Here is an 18,893-nt window from a genome sequence, read left to right as displayed (position 1 = left end):
CTCAGTGAGTGGCTGGGGGAGGGCGCCCGCTGACCTGGCTCTACCACCTGCCAATCACATGGCAAGGCACAGGGAGGTCAGTAGGCACTTATATGAGAAGGTTAAGGATGGGATGAGAAGTCAGACACTATGGACATACCTTGTTAGTTCTGCCAAGAGGAAAGTTCTCTCTTAGCTCCAGTCTATCTACAAAGTGAAGATAAGAGGACGGGCCCCACCTGCCTTGGCAGACTGTTTGGAGGGGGCGGGTAGAGAAAATCCTAGCACGGTGCTTTGAAAAGCGTGAAGCTCAGCTTAAGGGCCCTCCCTTCGGAAGTTCCCCAGTCGTGACAGAAGTGGGCAGCTCTGGCCTCTCCTACCATTCCCATGGGCCGTGCAGCTGAGCCGGCGTTCGAGCTGCTCCCGCAGGCGGTCATTAATGCAGATGGACTCCTCCAGCCGCTGACGCAGGTTCTGGATTTCACCAAGATGTTCTTCCAGCAGGTCAGCCCCTGCAACCATCCCGCCAGGACATGGAAGAGGTGGGAGGTGGGGAACCTGGTCACTAGTGGGGCCCAGGTGGGGGTGGGGTTCAGCCAGCAGCTCCTCAGCAGGATCCCTAAACATCCCCATCCTTCCACTAACTGCATTCTCTCACATGGGCACTCGGGAACATGGGGACTCTGCTCCAAGACTAAACTGGCTTTCTGCCCCAGGACAGCCTGGTGCAAAGCCTCCTCCTACACACAGTAAGCATGAGGGAGTTTTAAAGATTACTTATTTATTTGAGAGAGAGAGAGCAAGCATGAGCAGAGCAGAGAGGCAGAGAGAGAGGGAGAAGCAGGCTCCCCGCTGAGCAGGGAGCCCAATGTGGGACTCGATCCCAGGACTCTGGGATCATGACCTGAGCTGAAGGCAGATGCTTAACTGACTGAGCCACCCAGGCACCCGAAAGTGTGAGGGAGTTTTAAATATAAGTGTGCAGTGACCAGTGTAACTGGTGCGAGGGAGTTCCACATGGTTTAGAAAAATAACTGAAGTATCTGGAAAGGTGTGGTGACCTAAGTGTGACTTTCTCTCCTGAGTGCATTAGGGAAGACCTCACTCTGCCCTGATACCGTTCCTCTTACTGACTTTTGACTGAACATTCTTTAATGAGGCATCAAGCCCTTCCTCCAGCCTCAGAGAGGAGATAAAAGTCCATGGACATGAACTTCTCCCGTGTGGCTAATGACATGAGTGTGAGAGCACAAGATGTGTCCCAGACTTTCCCAGTCCCCTGAATAGCACTGAGGCCCTGCGCAGGGTGGCCGAAGGGGGCCACTTAGAAAGGTCCAGCACGGATAGGGCCCTTTCATTTTATCCCCACTCCGTGAGCCGGGGACTAGAGAGATGAAAAATGCCCCTGCCCAGGTAGGAGAGGGGTAGACTCTCAATGAGATTTCGTTTCATAGGCTGACCCGTTCAGCTTCATGTTTTACCTGTAGGTTTGGAGTCAAGCTGACACACAGAGGATCCTGAGGACAGGTTGCCTGATACACTCCCTTTCTGAGGCCTCATCACATCCCACTGGCTGCCGCTGCCCAAGTAGCCAGGCTCCAGGATTCTGCCCGGTTCTGTGCTGCCCCTCAGAGGAGAGTGGGGCTGGGCGGGGTTGAGATAGTGGGAAGAGGTGGCTTCTAAATGGTTGCTTGGCAATGCAGCTGGGGAAGGAGGATGGACGGTGCTGACACCTGGGCAGAAAGAAACCGGAGTGAGGAAGAGAGGATTGGAAGGGAAGGACCAGCAAGGAAGTGTGGGATTGTTAAGAATGGACACTAAAGGGGACATGTGCGATGTCGGAGATCCCAGTATGTTGCAGAATACCAGTTAGATGAAGACCATACCCTAGAGGCCATAACTTTCACCCCATGTATTTGCTGGTATGAGACACCAAGAGGCAGAGGATGGATAAAGTATCTGAAAGTCACCAGGAAAAGGAAAAGTCCAGTGGCCCCACTCCTGGCTTCTATTATAATTCCTCCTGATAGAGCCCAGGAAAATTCCAGGAGAACTCAGTCCCAAAGTCAGGGGATATAGCACATTCCTATTTACAGATGTGCTCAGTGCTAGCATCCATGGAGGGATGTAGGACCTTTCATTTAACATAGGCTTATGCTTTCATAGATCTTGGGAAATCATCGGCCTTCCCCTAAGCCAAATCATCTCTGCTTCTATGTAAAAAGAAGTCTCTGGGAGAGACAGAGAGAGATGGGCAGGGCTGCAGTTTAGGATATTTACATTCAGAAGACTGCTTTCTTTTAGGGATTATCAGCATGGACAGCAGAGTAAACAGATAGCTCACCCGAAGTAAAGAGGAAGAGGTCATCATTCCTTCCAACCAAGCCAAACTCCTCTGAGGGGATAATGCAACTGGCACTTGTCAATTTTTATCTCCACTTGTAACTGGCTCTCAAATTTGGCTACATATTAGAGTCACCTTGGAAAATGTAAACAAATATACACCGAAGCCCAGACCTCCCAGAGATTTTGACTTAACTGGGGGTACAGCTTAGGCACTGGATGGTTTAAAGTTCTCCCAGGTGATTCTAATAGGCAGCAAAGTTTGAGCAGTACTGTCCTGGGTCTCTCCCTCCACAATTTGCAAAATACTAGATGTTCATTAGGATCACTGGGAATTAAAGAGAGCGATGAGAAATGTCAGCATCTGAATTTTTTTTTTTTTAAGTAAACTCCATGCCCAGTGTGGAACCCAATGTGGGGCTTGGACCCATGACCCTGAAATCAAGACCTGAGCTGAGAACAAGAGCCAGATGCTTAGCCAACTGAGCTATCCACACACCCCTCAGCATCTAAATTTTAGTTGGGATTCAGTAAAGATGTGATTTCCTACCTCTTCCACACCCCCTTCCTCCCCAGCCCAACACAACGCAAAGGGGGAAATCAGGGGTTGTTGACAGCTTACTTTTTAACCAAGGTCGTAGAAGGTTCCAAGTCTATCAGTAACAGCAATCAGTATTCTCATGTTCCAGTTTGCCCTGGTCACACAACATAGAGCACATGCCCTAAACCATGCAAAGACACTGGACAGATTCTAGCACAAGGAGATTTTTGCCCCACGGTGACCCGAGAAGCCGCCATGCACCACTGTCCACATGGAAGCTTTGTTCAAAGCAAACAAGGAACACTGGTAAGCTGTAGACCCTCAGAGAGAGCTGTGCTTCAGGTCAGACAGACAAGACAGGGCTATAATCTTGCTCACCAAAGCTGGGACCATCCAAACTCTGGTCAATGGCTCCGACTAGGTATGACTTCAACACATATCAACAGACCCTTTATCATGTACAGATGTGTCCTATTTTTCCTTTGGGACAAAGACAAACTGACAAGTATGGAAAGGTAAAGGAAAAGAAAAGTAAGCTAGAGAACATTCTTGCCCTTTTGATATGGGACAAGTTTGTTATCCATCAACTGTTGGTTCCAGAACTGCTAAAATAACAAGTTCTAGATCAGAGACATCAGAACCTTCTACTGATCTCTAAAGAGAAACAGAAAAGGTTGTTACAAGGGGCTTCCAGAATCTGTTGAGCTTAGCTCTGAGCAGGATGGTAACAAAACCATCCTAGGCAGAAAAGGTATCATGGAAAAACAGGACTGGGAGCAGAAGACCTGGATTCAAGCCCGTCTCTCCCACTTACTAGTAACCTTCAACAAGTAGCTCTACTCCCCTAAGCCTTAGTCCCCTACTCTGACTCTACCTATCACGCAAGTGGTGTGAGGCTCAGGGAAGAACAGGTTCGTGTTGCTGGGTAAGCCTAGACTGCTACCCCTGCGTGAAGCTGCAATAAGCAGGAGGCAGTCTTCTAGACTTCCCTGCCTGCAAAAAAGGAACGTGTGCAAACTCTCCTAAAAAGGGTTTTACCTAATTGGTTCTGGGAATCAAAGTGGAACAGAGTAGACTAGACAGTGTATTCATTTTCAGCGTTGACAAAAGAAATAAGGTGGGGTAAATGACAACTGGGGCTTCAGGTGTATGACTCTCAGCTGTGGTCTTAGGTTACTCGACACAGCACCTGGTGACCCTTACCATCAATCTCTGGCTCACCTGAGTTATTTTTTTTTTAAGTCACAGAATGTGGTTTTAAGGTAACATCGAACTGATTTCTAGGTGCTGTTTTTGTTTTTGTTTTCGTTTTAGCATTACTAGAGAGCAAATTCCTCATGTGAGGGTTTTCCTTATTTTTTTCTAAGCTATAATTGATCACACACAAAATCTTTATGATGAGGCATCCAGCCCATACATGTATCAAAGCCTTTCCAAAAAGCTGACTGACTGCACATAGTCTGTAACTGATAAGATCAATGATCTCTGGGAGTCAGAGGACAGAATTTACAATCAGGTATCACAGTCTGTGCTTCTGGTTCTAGCCGCCCACATGTCACCTGTCCAGGGGTGGAAATGAACCTTGTGCCATAGGAAGAGGGGCTTAGTCACCTCTTCTGAATCTACTACTACTACTACCCTTTTGGCTCTCCACCTGATGATGTCAGGATCTCACCCTGATTAAGAGCATTTTTCACAGGAGGAGAATATAACAGGCCTGGAAAGGATTCCCCGGAAAGTGGCCGTCTTTCTCATGGCCTCTTCGTCTCACATAGGCAACACAAAAGCTGTGGCCCATGCCCTGCCTACAAACACATCACCGGCGTGTCAGGCCTTCAGCATACTCGTTGGTACCCCACACTGTCAGCAGCAGGAGAGGAGCAGCTCTAGGGCCTGGTGAAGCGATGAGACACACACACCAGCAAGACAACAGTAAATATATTGCCCAAAAAAAGCACTGGGCCATCTGTCAACCATCTGCTGGCAACGTGTACACCCTATGTTGTTTTTAAGAACTCTGCCACCAAGCCAAAGCCATGCAGAGCCACGCAGGGTGGGGCTGCCATGCCCAAGCACACAGATGCAGCAGGAAGTGCTCACTTTCTCCCAACTGTTTCTGCAGCATCTGCAGCTCCTGCTGAGCCTCTGCCAAGGAGACCACGGGTGTCTCACCGCAGCCAAGGAGGGGAGGGCCAGTGGAGCTGAAAGGCAGGAAGCTGGGTGGAGCTGAGGGCAGTGGTGCCTGGGGAAGTCTAACCAGCGTGGGTATGGAGGGAAAATGAAGGCCTAGAGTTGGGAAGAAAGGAGACATGTCATTAGAAAGAAAGTGAGAGAAAGGAACGGGGAAAAGATGGAGAAGATGAAACTATTTCTTGTGCAGATGTCTCCCTGCGGGGTGGCTATCCTTCCGCGTGGTGCTGGCGGACAAGGCAAAAGGCAAGCATTGCTATCCAAGAGGCTGGCTTAGTTGACCGCTCCTCCTTCTCCCTTGCCAGGGATATCCGGCATACATATTCTATGCTCATCTTGGAAACCACTGGCTCTAGAAGGCAAGGTGGCAGAACTGTAACCCAGGCAGCTATGGGAGCCACTCCCAGCCATCCCAGGTACGGATGGGTCAGGACGGCTGTGCCTCAGTGTTCTCAAGTGCCCCGGGCATGAGTCGGTCCTTGCTCCTGTGACAAGACTCCTGACAACTAGAACTCCTCTGAGAGCATGAAGGCTCACCCTGAGGAGGGCAGGAGCTGGCTACCACTGTGGGGAAATGTGCATTCCTCATGCATGTAATTCAAGAGCATCATGGAAACAAACCTCAGAATCTCAAATCAATGGGTTCATTCACCAAATGAAAAATAAAGGTCTTGCTGCAGTGACTCAGACACAATAGCTTGCATGCCTGCTGGGCATTCAAATCCCTCAGGAAAAATTCTTAATATGTGCAGATTCTTCAGGCCCTGATCTACTAAGTCATAAACTTTGGAAGGAGGGCTTGGAAATTTGAATTTAAAATAAATCTTCACAGATGAGCATGATGCAGCCCATCTACAGACAGGTCTCTAGGGACCTGCGATGTTCTGATGTTTGAATCTGTCTCCTCTTTCCTAAAAACAGTTATATGGCAGGTAGCCCTCGGAGGGAGCAGAAACCAAGGCTGACCTGCGGAGAATGCCTTCCAAGGTAGATAATGAATACATTCTAATCACATCCCTCGCCCCAGAATGCTGACACGTTATCAGAGCAGCATGGCAAGGACACCCACATTGCCAAGTAACACAGGCCAGGCATCCTTCAGGGAGGTGTTCTGATTTTAAAATCCCTGGCCTTCTGCCCTGTTGACCCCAAAGCATTTACACAGATGTCTACAGGGCTAGGCAAATAGCTTTTCCCCATGACTTCCTGGGCCAGCTGCTGTCTACTCTGGCCCAGAAACATTGAGCCCCGGCTCAGAAAGAGCCAGACACAACCCCTTCTTAAGATTTTGCTTGACTTGTTCTTAGGAGAGACGGGGGCAGCAGAAGGAAAGCACCGTGTTTCTTCGGGCACCTTACCACAAGCCACACTGAAGGCAGCCAGCTGGTGATGGCAGGAGGTAGGAGGCGAGGACAAGGTTTGCCTTTGCCCTGCCATCACTGGTGTGGGGCCCTAATTAACAGCAGACCCCCTGGCAATTCGGTTGGGGCAGGTAAATGAAATGTATCCCTCCAACTGGCTGCAGGACATGCACTAGGTACATACCAAGGGCTGCCAGCCAGTTCATAAATCCGTGAGTGATCGTGTGATGTGAACAGAAGCTAGTCTGAGGACACGGACATCCCGAGCTGCTGCAGAGACCCACCGTGCAGATAAAATGGGTAATTCTTAGAGGCGAGCAGCAGAAGGGCCTTTCTTTTTGTTCTTTGGCTACTGTAATCCTGGGAGAAACATTTTGCCTCTTTGCTCCCCAGAGTGAAATGAAAGAATGAAAATGTTTACTTTAAAATGATTTGCCAACTACTGGTCAAAATTGGGATGCAGATCCAAGTCTATGTGGATCTCTGATTTGTCTACAATATTTAAAACAAAGAAAACACAGACACAGTTGGTGAACTAGGATGGCCTCTTGATTTCGTCTAGGATTTGCTGCAGAGAAGCCCCTGACAGTGGAAACATTCGTCCTTGAAGAAGAGTCAAACAGGCTGCTGAGGAAGAGGAGACAAAGCTCTGGCCGTGTTGGCTGTCGCATACCCGGATGGGCCTGGCTGGCCTCCTGGGGGGGGGGGGAGTTCTGGGGAGCTGGCAAGCTGATGGGTTTGCTGCTGGGTTCGGCCTTAACCCCCTGAGGTGCACTGGTTGCTGATGACTTAGAAGACAGTACAGCGGAATGACTCGAATGATGGATGGAATCTACAAAACCCATGAATGAAAGAAAATGTTTGGTGGTCGACAAAGAACTGGAATCTGGCCTTATATTTAACCAGCGGTACCAGGGCAGAGCCTTGCTTTCTGGGAAAGCACCAAGCACAAGCACTGTGAGCAGGGTTCATTTCCTTGTTTGCAGATAGCTTCTTGAGGGAAGCAAACCACCTTAGAGGTGAGAGTGGGGCCCAGACATGGAAACCCATGGAAATGGCGTTTCCAAGAATACCAGGTGGAACCAACAGAATCTGTGACCACTGACAGATACTCAGGGGATACTGGCTCAGGAAATGGAGTGAGCAAGGCCACTGCAGGAGGGAGAAGATGTCCCATTTTAAGAAGGAAGTCAGCAGTCTATGCTCATGAAGCAATGGGGAAGAAAAGCCTTCCAGGATCTTCTCCTTCTTCCTATTGCAGTTCCCCTTGGGTCTACCAGCATGCGCATCCAGTGGAGACCCAGTGACACCCTGTGGAGTCAGGAGCACAGCAAAGATCCTGAGCCACTGGGGCGTGTGCTTGGTGCTTGGTCCCAGAGCCACGTTCAGCCTGATACACACCGAGGTGGAGCTATAAGGCCTGGCTACAGAAGTCTCCTCTCCGCCTGGAGAAAAGTGGTACCACCCAGAAAGCAGAGGCTACCTGAGTGGCCAGGCAGAGCCTTCTTCTCTTCATAGTGTGTGTACTCGCTGGCTACATCCATGTCAGAGCAGGCTTCTAGCTCATCAGACAGGAAGGAGGAGCTGCTGGGAGAGCGCTGGGAGTCCGACAAGGCATGGCTACTGGAGGGCGTGAGGGACCGGGCATCCAGCTTGGCCTGCAGGACCTCAATCACTTTCTCCTTCTCCTGCAGCTCCCTGCTGAGCCTAGTAGGGTGAAGGGGGACAACAGGTGAAGCCAAGGTCACCGGACCAACTAGTCCTGACTAAGGCACACGGGAAAAGCCGCAGGAGTCAAGGGAACCATTCTGGCAAAGAATGATCAAAATAACCTATCACTGATTAGGGGCGGAGGGTAGGTGGGGTGCAGAGGGAGGAGGAGGTGCAATAGCCACCCAGGGCACTGGCCCCGTGAGATGCTGGGGACTAGTGGAGCCCCAGCCAGCCCTCTAAAGCACAGCTGCTCCAAGTGTGGCCCCAGCAGAGCTGTTGGTTATCAGTCTCCAAGAAGGTAAGTACAGTAACTGAAGGTGAGCAGTGAGAAACATACAGCATCGTGGCATTGCCACTGACAACCAAGAGCAGGATGCGTGGAATCATCTGGCTGATTGAGGGTACAGCCCACGTATGTGTCTGTGATGGATCAGAAATGAAAACAGAACCAAAACACTTTGCTCTTCATGACAGGTATTCTGAGAATGGTCTAAAGCACACTTCTGACACAAAGGGGCTTGAACTGGTGGCTACAACAGATTTTGAGCCCATATTTTACTACAAATGATAAGAGTCTATGCAGTGATTCATGGAAAACTGGCTCCTGAGATACTGCAGCCTCCCAGGCATCTGCAACGTCCAGGCCTTTCCCCCCTAGGAACTGTACTGTGGTTCTTTGATTCTTTTTTTCCCCCCAAGGAAATTGAACGATTATTAAACTAGCTGCCAACTCAACTCAGGGTAAGCCAACTTAGTAGCACAAAGGAGGAAAGCAGAGGAGAACTCTGGGGGTGCCAAGGGCCCCTGGACCCTGGTTAGTTTACTGTTGGGTCAGACCAACTCTAGTTTACCAAGCCTGGAGAATAAATATGCAAATAGAAATCAACAGAATTATGGCAAAAGAGCGTAAAGAATTAGGCTAAGGTGTTCCATGAATAAATGAATTCATTATAATCAGCATTTCCCCTCCCTGATCTGTGAAGTTGCAGTCACCCTGGACCCCTTGGGCCTTGTTCCTGATCCTATTTCAAATTACCTGAGGGCCCGCGGTTCAAGTCCACCTTGATCTTTCTCACTTTTATGATTCTCTGTAAGCCAAATTCAGAAAGAAATGGTAAGAAATTAAACAGGTCCCACTTCCCACATTATAAATGCACGAGTACAGAACGGTGACTCCTCTGTGTATGTCCAGGACATGTAGGAGAATTACTTGGGAAGGCTGCAGATTGTATCCTCGGAGAGGAGACCTTTAGGCTCTCTTGAGCTCACCAGGCAGACCTCCCCTGACCTGGTGATCAGCATCATGACTTCCTCTGCCCTAAATCAATGCAAAGAAGTTTAAAAGGCACTTGCCCAGCTTCTCTCTGGACCATTCCAGCTTCCAAGCCTGCCACAGACTGACTCGCAGAGGTATGCTGTGTGTCCCATCACAGCATTCATGTGGAACCCACTCTTGCTCCGAGGAGATGACAAACCACCCTGTCCCACCTCTGCACCTGCCACCAGCATGTGGGATGTCTGGCCCCCAACTCGGATCCTGCTGTACTCCCTGGGTTACTCCCAGGAAATGTTTTCTAAGTAAAGAGCTCCAATGATAACCAACATTCCTAGCCCTTGCACTATGACATTCAGTGTCCAAATCACGTCCTAAGGGCAGGGTGCTTTCACTATATTGGGGTTATATTCATGTACGACACCATGAAATAAACAAAGAGACAGACACTGAAAGGCTAAGTCATTGCCCAAAGCAAGTTAATGGCGGCATCCAGGGCACAGCTTGAGTCTTGCAATTCTCAGGTCAGACTCTTTTCACTATGACGAGGTCCTCCGATCTCTTCTCCCTTTCTCCCCCTTAGCACTGGATGGACACAGCCTGCTTTCCTAAAGACCACTTGCCACGAGTGCTCCAGTTTCTGCCATTGCAATCATGACCTCCCCAACCCTGTGTTCCTCCTCAGTGCTCCCCACCAGCCAGTCCTGATCCTGCGATGGCCCCAGGAAATGAAGTGGAAGCAGGACCTGGGTGAAAAGGCCGTGGTGGAGGTGTGGTGGCCACCTGGGCCTGGAGCTGTGGGAGTGACTGAGTGTGTGCCAAAGCTGTATGATCAACTTACTGGTGCTGAGTTTGCTGGTAAGCCTCTCTGTCAGCTGGCTTCCCTGGGCGAGCTGCTCCCGGAAGCTCTGCCCCAGGTAGTAGTCAATGTCATTGCTCCTAAGAAGGTCCTCAAAAGATTTTACTGTATCTTTGGCATGCTGGGTGAGAAGATAACAGATACCTCTGCCTTCTCGCATCTTTCGGCGTAGGTTCGACAGCTCTCGGGCCTGATCCTGAATCAGGGAGTCATATTTCCTAATACAGGAGACAAGAGGAAAAAATAAGAATGAAAATGAGTGAATGTTAAATTATGGGCCTGCAATAGAGATTTCCGTGAGAACATCTCTAAGGAGGTCCCCCACGCCAAATTCTGGCACAGAAACCAAAGAAGGTATTTAAGAGTAAATCCTGCTCTGATACATGACATCAATTTAGTGTGCCATCGTTCTTACGCTGTTTTATACGTATTAGTCATATGTCCAGAAGAATCCTAAGTCCTGTGGACGTAAATACAATGCCAAATTTCACATTCCTCACAGGACTAGTAGAGTGTAGATTCACCGTTGATACTCAAGAAACACTAAATGTATTTATTGAGTAGATACTCAACAAACACAATAAATAAAAATAAATTCAGCGATTAGAATCACTCAATCCTGGCACACCAGGCTGGCTCAGTCAGAAGAGCACACGACTCCTGATATCAGGTTCGTGAGTTCAAGCCCCACATTGGGTGGACAGCATATGTAAAATAAACAAACAAACGAACATGGGGGGGAAGGGAAGGAATCACTTAATCCTAAGTCTAGATAGGATCTTTCGTGCCTTCTATTTGGAAGACCGTCTATATTACGGCAGACTGTATTTTGCCAAGATGGCCGTTACGCAAGTTCCTGTTCCACATGATGTTTTGTAAATGTGCCTTTGCCCCTTCTCTCATTAGCAGGTAGAGGCTGTTCTCCACCTCCTTAAATTTGGGCAAGCTCTGTGACCACCACGACCGAGGTAATGATGGAAGTGACATTGTGCCAAGCCCAGGAGTAGCTCTTAACTGTCTTGGCAACTTCTACTTCCTGTCAGTTGGAAGCCAGCTGCCATGTAGAAGTGGAACCACCCTGGGACCACCATACTGTGAGAGGCCCACCCCAGGAAGAAAGGCCCTGGAAGACGAGAAGCCAAGGGTGGAAAGGGAGAAGCCAAGGAGCACCACATTGCCAGACACATGAAGGAAGAAGCTATGTCCATCTCCAGCCACCACTGGACAGCAGCCCCATGAGAGACCCCCAAGTGAGAGCCACTCTGCTGAGCCCCGTCAATCCACATAAATTATTGTTTGAGGCCACTAAGCTTTTGGATGGTTTGACATTCAGTGCAAATAACAAGGACAGATACCTAGACAGAAGTCTACCCAGTGTTTTTCAATATAAAGTATCAATAGCAGTATCAGTTATGGTAAGTAGTACTGAGAGCTTAATATATGTTAAGCAATTATAAGCACTTATACTAATTCATTTAAACCCAATAACTACCCTTTGAGATAGGTTCTCTTACTCTCCTCATTTAATAGGTAAGGAAAGAGGCCCAGAAAGTCTAAGTAAGTTATACAGTTAGGAAGTTCCAGAGCTAGGATTCAGACCCAGGCAGTCTGGCTCCAGTCTTACTACGACACCACATATCCGGTCGCTTTACTAATAGATTCCTGAGAGGAAATCTCAGAGACCTGGTGTCTCCCAGCAGGGCCTACTGACCTGTCTTCAGATCTAGGCCTAGCATTTAAGCGGGTGTTCTTCTGATTGCCCTGATAGGTTCTCTCTTCTACCTGCCTGGGCTAGCCCACCTCCAACACAAACTTAGACATCATCAATCAAATAAGGGTCCAAAGAGTGCCCCTCTTACCCAGGCCATGAGGCTGATCTCAGCTCCTCTGCCAGCTTCCCTTCCACTCCAGTTTTCGGGAGCTGGGCCACTCTCTGGATCAGACTCTCCAGATCCTTTTTAGCCTGAAGCCCCGGGGGGTAGAAAGCCCCAGTGCCATCAGAGAGCCACCCCTCATCCTCATCAGTGACACTGTGAGGTGAGGATCCCTCGAGGGTGCCAACGGCCTTCAGCTTTCGAGGTCTCTCCAGACTAGATGAATAATCGTTTGTAACTGAGAGGGACCGGACCTGGCTCTTGAGGTTTTGAATGATCTTGTTGGCATTCTGCAGCTGGGCCTTCAGGTCTCTGATGTCCTTATGTAGGACAGAGATGTCTTCCGACTTTCCATATGCCTGGAACTCCTCCTGCTTCCCTCGAGGGCTCTCCAAGGGCTTCTTCCCTGGGGAGCTGGCCACTGAGGAGCCCAGGTACCCCTCCATCAGGATGGTTTCCCTGAGGCTGTTATGCTCCTCACACTCTGAGAAAAGACAAAGACATCCTCCTGAATAAAGCTATGCATGCTGCTGTAGCTGGAGCAGCTTTGGTGCTGGGGATAAGAATTCCTAGAGAAAAAGTTGAAGCGGGACTTTATTCAGCCCTGCACTTTACTAGCATTCAAACATGGTATTTCGTATCCACTCAACAGCCCTGCAGGTCAGGCACAGTCACCTTCTACTGCACGGAGTGTTTTTTTCTTTTCTCGATTTCAGTTTGGTGGGTGTCCCTACAGTCAAAGTCCTTTTATGATGGAAAAACAGGTCTTTTTAGCTGAGGGTTTGCATATCTCCAAAAGCTCATCTGGTTTCTTCATGAAAAAGTCAGCCTTAGACGATCATCTGTTGGATAAAACTTTTCTTCTCTTAATTAACAGAGTATGTTGAAAACTAGAGACATTCCAACTCACACTCAGCCTCACATTGGATAAGACTTCTCTGCCAAACTTCCTGTGCCTCGCTAGTCCTGGGGTCCCCTTCAGTCTACAGCACCCCCTCAGCCCTACTCCTCATCAGGTGTGGGACTGGTTAACAGCTCCTAGATGTGAAGGCCGACTCCAGGGAGGCCAGGTGAGCCCTTCCCTTGTGTTCCTACCGGGACTGGTGCTCTCCTCCCGCTCAGCCTCATTCTCACTTCGGCCGAAGGTCTCATACCCAGGTCCTGGAGGTCCACCTGCACCTGCTTGCTGTCCTGCTTCACCAAGGATTCACCTGCTTGGGAAGAGACAGAGGGTGTCACGGAAGCTCTGAATGTCCCACGTACCCCCTCAACCTCAGTGGCATGTGCCCTAGCCCTCAGGGGACAGGGAGGTCAGAGCCAGAGTGGGATGGATGGTACTTTGGACTCAAGTGGGAGAAAAGACCACCCACTCCAGGCAGGACTTCCTTGCACCAGGATGAGCCTGTTTGCCACTGATGATCTCACCTCCAACAACTGAGACTTTGTAGGGACCAGACATCTTTAAGTTGGGTATTATATGAATCATCATCCCTAGAAGCCCCAGTGAAACCAGCAACTGCTTTATCCACAGAGGCTCAGTAAATACGTGAATGGAGCTGAACTAATTTAGAGTCCTAAAACATTGAGATCCATACTGTTCTATAAGATAGCTATCAGTCACATGTGACTACTTCATATTAAATTAATTAAAATTAAATAAAACTCCCAAGTTGAACTAGCCACATTTCACATGCCCCATAAGCATTTCCATCACCCCAGGAAGCTCTACTAGAAAGCATGGATTCTAAACCAACGGTGATGACATATTTTTGAAGAATATGGTTTGGTGCCAAGAGGAGGAGAGGAACTATCAGTATATGTTGAGGGATGTAAAGCATTTTGCTGACTATACCAGAAATCAGCAAACCCAAATGTTGGCCCATTTCCTCCCTATATGGTCACTGCAAACTTGCTTTGTTCTTTATTCTTCTCTGCCAGGTGCAAAAACTGAAGTTAAATATGCATTTCCACAGTTCTAGGACCTGGTCAGGATTAAATTTGTTTTGAGGCTGGGAAAGAAAAGGGAAGTCTGCAAAGCATGTAGTTTCTCAGGGAGAAGACAGACACCTTGGTGATGGTGAACCTAAGACTTACTAAGCATGACTCTGTATTTCTCCAGCTGGTTGGCCTGGGCAAAGACTGTGGCTTCTGATATCAGCAGCTTCTCCTGGAGATCCTGATAGCGTTGTTTGCATTGGGCCAACTGGGAGCGCAGGTGCTTGGTGGATCCAGGAAGGCTAAATTCTGACTGAGGCCCAGGGTCTCGGGCCTGGGGCCAGTTATCCAGCTGTGAAAAGAGCCAGCACAGGGACCAGCCAGTCACGGCTCCTTCCCTTTCTGAACCTGTGGACTTTACTCATGGGTTTGTTACAGCATTCCTCACGGCCTTTGGTAGTGGCTTGCTTTCCAGCTCCGAGCTCCTGCAGAGCTAGGATCATGTTTTATTCATCTCTGTATCTACAGCACATACTACAGTGCCAGTAGAGTCCAGTGAGGAGCTCTCAGTATATGTTGGTGCAGTGGTTGAAAAGAGGAGGGTAGACACCTCTCCTCATCTCTCCCTGTGCTCCTGCCCCACCCTTGTTCCCCCCCAAATCCTCTATATTCCCTATTTACTCAATACTCAGCAAAGCCCCTCCCATTATGAGGATCCTGACAGCCCCTCCTGTGGCTCAGGAACAGACACCTGGGATGAGCTGTGATGAAAATGGCAGGGATAAGGAGAGATGTCATTACACACCACTTGTCTGGGCTGCCTTAACCCCCAGGCGTCCCTATACCACATCCTACTGAAATGATCTGTTTCGTGCCATCTTTCCCCACCGTACTGCATACTTACAGGGCAGAGACCAGGTCTTACTGCCTGCTGCCCAATGCCTACTGTGTCATCTGGAAAATTAAGTGCTGAAGAAATATTTATGAAAAAGTAATCACCCAATTAATATTTATGAGATAAGGTTGTAAAAGATTTTATAAAGGCTGAATGTGTATACAATATTATTACCACTGCTTGGGGGCAACGGTGCCCTTCCTCAGACCCTCATGACCCATGGGGCAGAACTGTTTAAGGTAAACACTGTTACCTCCAGCCCTTCTCCACAGGTCTTTCATTCCATCTAATCCCGCACTTACTTGGTGGCCATCCACTATGAGTGCAGCCCCAAGGTCAAGGCCCTGGGGTCTGGGGCAGGGCCTTATGGTCACGGGCTCCTCTTCTTGGTGTTGGGGCTTCTCAGGAGAACACACCAGCGCTGTATTCATTCTGTCAATCTCCCGGGCCAGGCGCGCAAGGAGCTCTGGACTAAGTTTACTATTTCCGTCCTTGCTGCTTAGCACCAGCTGTTCTTTGAGGAGGTTGATGATGTTGTGGGCATTCTTCAGTTTTCCCTGGAGCTTTCTGAACTCAGCCTGAAGGCTATTCTCACTCAGACCCCCTCTGGCTACCACAGTTTCCACTGTCACCTCGCCCTTCTCCTTGTCTTCCTCGATCTCCCATCCATCAGACATTTCTTCTCCCATCTGCTCTTTCAGCTCTGCATTCTCAAGGCAAAGGCTCAGCATGGTGTTCCTGCAGGAAACACACACACAATGAGGGGCTGGCTCTGCTCTCGGCCTCGGTTCCTGTAGTCCCCATCTTGGTCCAGCAGAGACTCAGAGATATCCCCAAAGCATGAAGCCACCTCAGAGACCAACAAGGACTCCCTTATTTTATAGACAAGGAAACCAAAACTCAAGAAGAGGAGAGACTTGCTCACACTTCCATAGCTACCTGGTGACAACACAGTCGCTAAAAATCTTGGACTCAACACACCGGTCTAGTTGTCTTTACCCTGGTCATTCAGCCTCATGTTCTTTTTTTTTTTTTTTTTTTTAAGATTTTATTTGAGATAGAAAGAGCACAAGTGGGAGCAGAGGGAGAGGGAGAAGCAGGCTCCCGCTGAGCAGGGAGCCCAACGCAGGGCTCAGTCCTAGGACCCTGGGATCATGACCTGAGCTGAAGGTAGATGCTCAACTGACTGAGCCACCCAGGCATCCCCTCAGCCTCATGTTCTAATTTTCAGTGGCTTCTGGAATAAACAAGGGTACTTACAGTGTTAAGGAAGACAAAACAATAAGAAAGACCTTGCCTAGGACAAACTTATTATGGATTCTACAATTCTATTAGTTATCATCGGTCAGTTTTCAACCACTGGATGAGAAAGTGGGACCTAGGAACAAAATAATTAAATAATACCAATCTAGAACTACAATCAATTGCACTTCTGTAATTATTTGCTTTATGTCTGGCTCTTGTGATAGCTCATCTTCATGAGGTCAGGGACTCTTTCTGTCCTGTTCACCTGTATCCCCAGAGCCTTCCCAATTCCTGCCACATAGAACATTCACATTTGCAGAAGAAATAAAATGGATAAACAACTAATTTTCACCAAGACATTCTAGATTCCATCCTTACTTCCCACCATACCCTTCACCAAGTTTGGATGGAAATGATTAAAAAAAACAACCATGGCTTTAACAAGGCAATTCACTTAAGTAGGCAGTTTGCTTAACCTCTTTGAGCCTCAGTCTCCTTTTACATAACATGAGGATAACTCGTACCTAGTAGAGTTACTGGATGCTTAAATGAACTAGCATATATGGTCTGGTAAGCTCAGGGTCTTCAACAGAGCAGTCCTTTTATTCTGCTGTACTAGCTTCAGACCTGAAAAGTACTACCATCAGAATCCTATGAGGTGCTTTAAAAAAAAAAAAACAACAACTTTAGAGCTAAGGCTTACGGATCTACATTTTACTCAGGTTCTCTGGGTGATCCTTAGCACGCTACTTTGAGAACCGCTGACTAGAAGAGGCAAAGAAAACAAGTGATTCACACCTGGAAGGATGCACAGTTAGATTAGAATCCTGAAGTCTTGGAACCAAGAGCAGGGCTTATCTAGTGTGAATCAAGGAAGAAAATACTTTAGGACACAGGAATCAGATAGACTATCTAGGAGAGAGTTTCCTCAATGGAGAGGAAGGGCGACATTTTGCCAAAACTGAGGTGTCAGATGGAGAGAAGGCAACACATGTGTAGTATGGAAAAGAATATTTGATATTATGTTCTAGCTTCATGTTTTGGGGAAAAACTCCGCTGTTTTCACGACACAAACCGATGAAAGCAAAGCTCAACAAAGTGTCCTCAAAAGATAGGCTATTCGTTTGATAGATTCTGTCTTCCACAGTATCCGTGATTCTTAAGGTTGTGTGGAGAGCTCAGAGTTTCAGTTTAGTAACTCCGGAGAAAAAAGAAAATAGTCCATGGAGGTATCTGCACTTGGTTTGATTGTATATTCAGCTGTATGATCAAAAGAGATGTACTGTTCTTACCCATGAGCTTAATCAAGTTTACACATAAAAAAAGTTAAGCAAAACTTTGCTTGTGGCACCTGGCTGGTTCAGTCAGTAGAGCACACAACTCTTGATCTCGAGGTTATGACTTCAAGCCCCATGTTGGGCATAGAGCTTATTTTAAAAACAAAAACAAAAACCTTACACTTTCGCTTAAGTAGAATTTCACTTCAGTAGAAAGAAATATCATGGGGGTGCCTGGGTGACTCAGTCAGTTAAACGTCCAACTCTTGATTTCAGCTCGGGTCATGATCTCAGGGTTGTGAGACTGAGCATGGCATGGAGCCTGCTTAAGACTCTGTCTCCTTCTCCCTCCACCCCTCCCCCACTTGAGCTCTCTTTCTGAAGAACAAGAAGAAGAAGGAGGAGGAGGAGGAGGAGGAGGAGAAGAAGAAATATCATGGTAATTCAGAGTGAAAGAACCAGCATGAAGGATGATCACAAGAATACTTCCAAGATTGTTTGACAAAGTATATAGCATAGAAGGAAAGGCTTAGATATTAAAAATTGGGAGGCAGGGGTCTAGCCATGGACTAATATGCAACTTTGAGCAAGTTGCTAGAACTTTTTAGACCAGAGTTTTCTTGACTTTGAAATAAGGATTAGGCTAGACGCCAAGGTCCTCTTCAGCGCTAAGATTATTCTATGACGTGGGGATGTTTAAGTGGCACATAATAGGAAGGGAAACAATAGGGCATGGATTTAAATTTGTACTTTTGCACTGCTGTGTTCTAAACAACAGGCCACAATGATTATGACCCTCAGGGATGAATGAAGGAGTGAATGGATTAACCCTACATTATCAGCATGCTCCCCAAGCATCTTTTGAAAAAATGCCTTTAAAAACAGAGTGACCAGGGGCACCCAAGTGGCTCAGTTGGTTAAGTGCCTGCCTTCGGCTCAGGTCATGAACCTAGGGTCCTGGGACTGAGCCCCACATCGGGCTCCCTGCTCAGCAGGGAGTCTGCTTCTCCCTCTCCTCCCCACCTCTGCTCACCCTATCTCTGTCTCTCTCTTTCTCAAATAAATAAATAAAATATTTTAAAAAAACAGAGTGGCCAATCTAACCAATGAATCAGCTATATACCACTTTTGTAAAGTTAACAAAACAGCAGAGATTATTAACATTGCTATTCCATGATTTAGGGATTCATGCTGCTAAGAGAGAGCTGAGTGGAAACAAAGGGGCCCCTGTAAAAATCCTCCTCCCTCATGGACTATTTGGGTTCCACACACAGCAGTGAAGCATCATGGGTAGTAGGAGATTTCTCATATGTTCCAGTCAATGCAAAAGAGCAACACCTGTCATACAACTGGGAGATTTTCACTCATGAATACATGGCTAATAATGGGCACTATTGTACTGAATTAA

At 47.9% G+C, this 18,893-nt stretch overlaps 1 protein-coding gene across 1 annotated transcript in view; it reads right to left on the bottom strand.

Moving 5' to 3' along the window:
- LOC123803656 (myomegalin-like) overlaps window positions 1–18,893 on the bottom strand; it is a 105,784-nt gene that overhangs the window by 14,984 nt on the left and 71,907 nt on the right. The window contains 12 exon segments of the mRNA XM_087860570.1: window positions 360–491; window positions 1,461–1,712; window positions 4,964–5,149; window positions 7,088–7,246; window positions 7,898–8,121; window positions 9,164–9,215; window positions 10,242–10,477; window positions 12,119–12,617; window positions 13,229–13,291; window positions 13,294–13,344; window positions 14,228–14,420; window positions 15,266–15,701. Coding sequence (XP_087716696.1) covers window positions 360–491; window positions 1,461–1,712; window positions 4,964–5,149; window positions 7,088–7,246; window positions 7,898–8,121; window positions 9,164–9,215; window positions 10,242–10,477; window positions 12,119–12,617; window positions 13,229–13,291; window positions 13,294–13,344; window positions 14,228–14,420; window positions 15,266–15,701 — 2,483 coding nt within the window.

This window comes from Ursus americanus, unplaced genomic scaffold (assembly GCF_024610735.1).
Source record: "Ursus americanus isolate L20-20 unplaced genomic scaffold, mUrsAme1.1.p SCAF_96, whole genome shotgun sequence".
NCBI classification, from domain to species: domain Eukaryota; kingdom Metazoa; phylum Chordata; class Mammalia; order Carnivora; family Ursidae; genus Ursus; species Ursus americanus.
The sequence above is the reverse complement of the archived record's forward strand: the minus strand, read 5'-3'. Positions and strand labels throughout refer to the sequence as shown.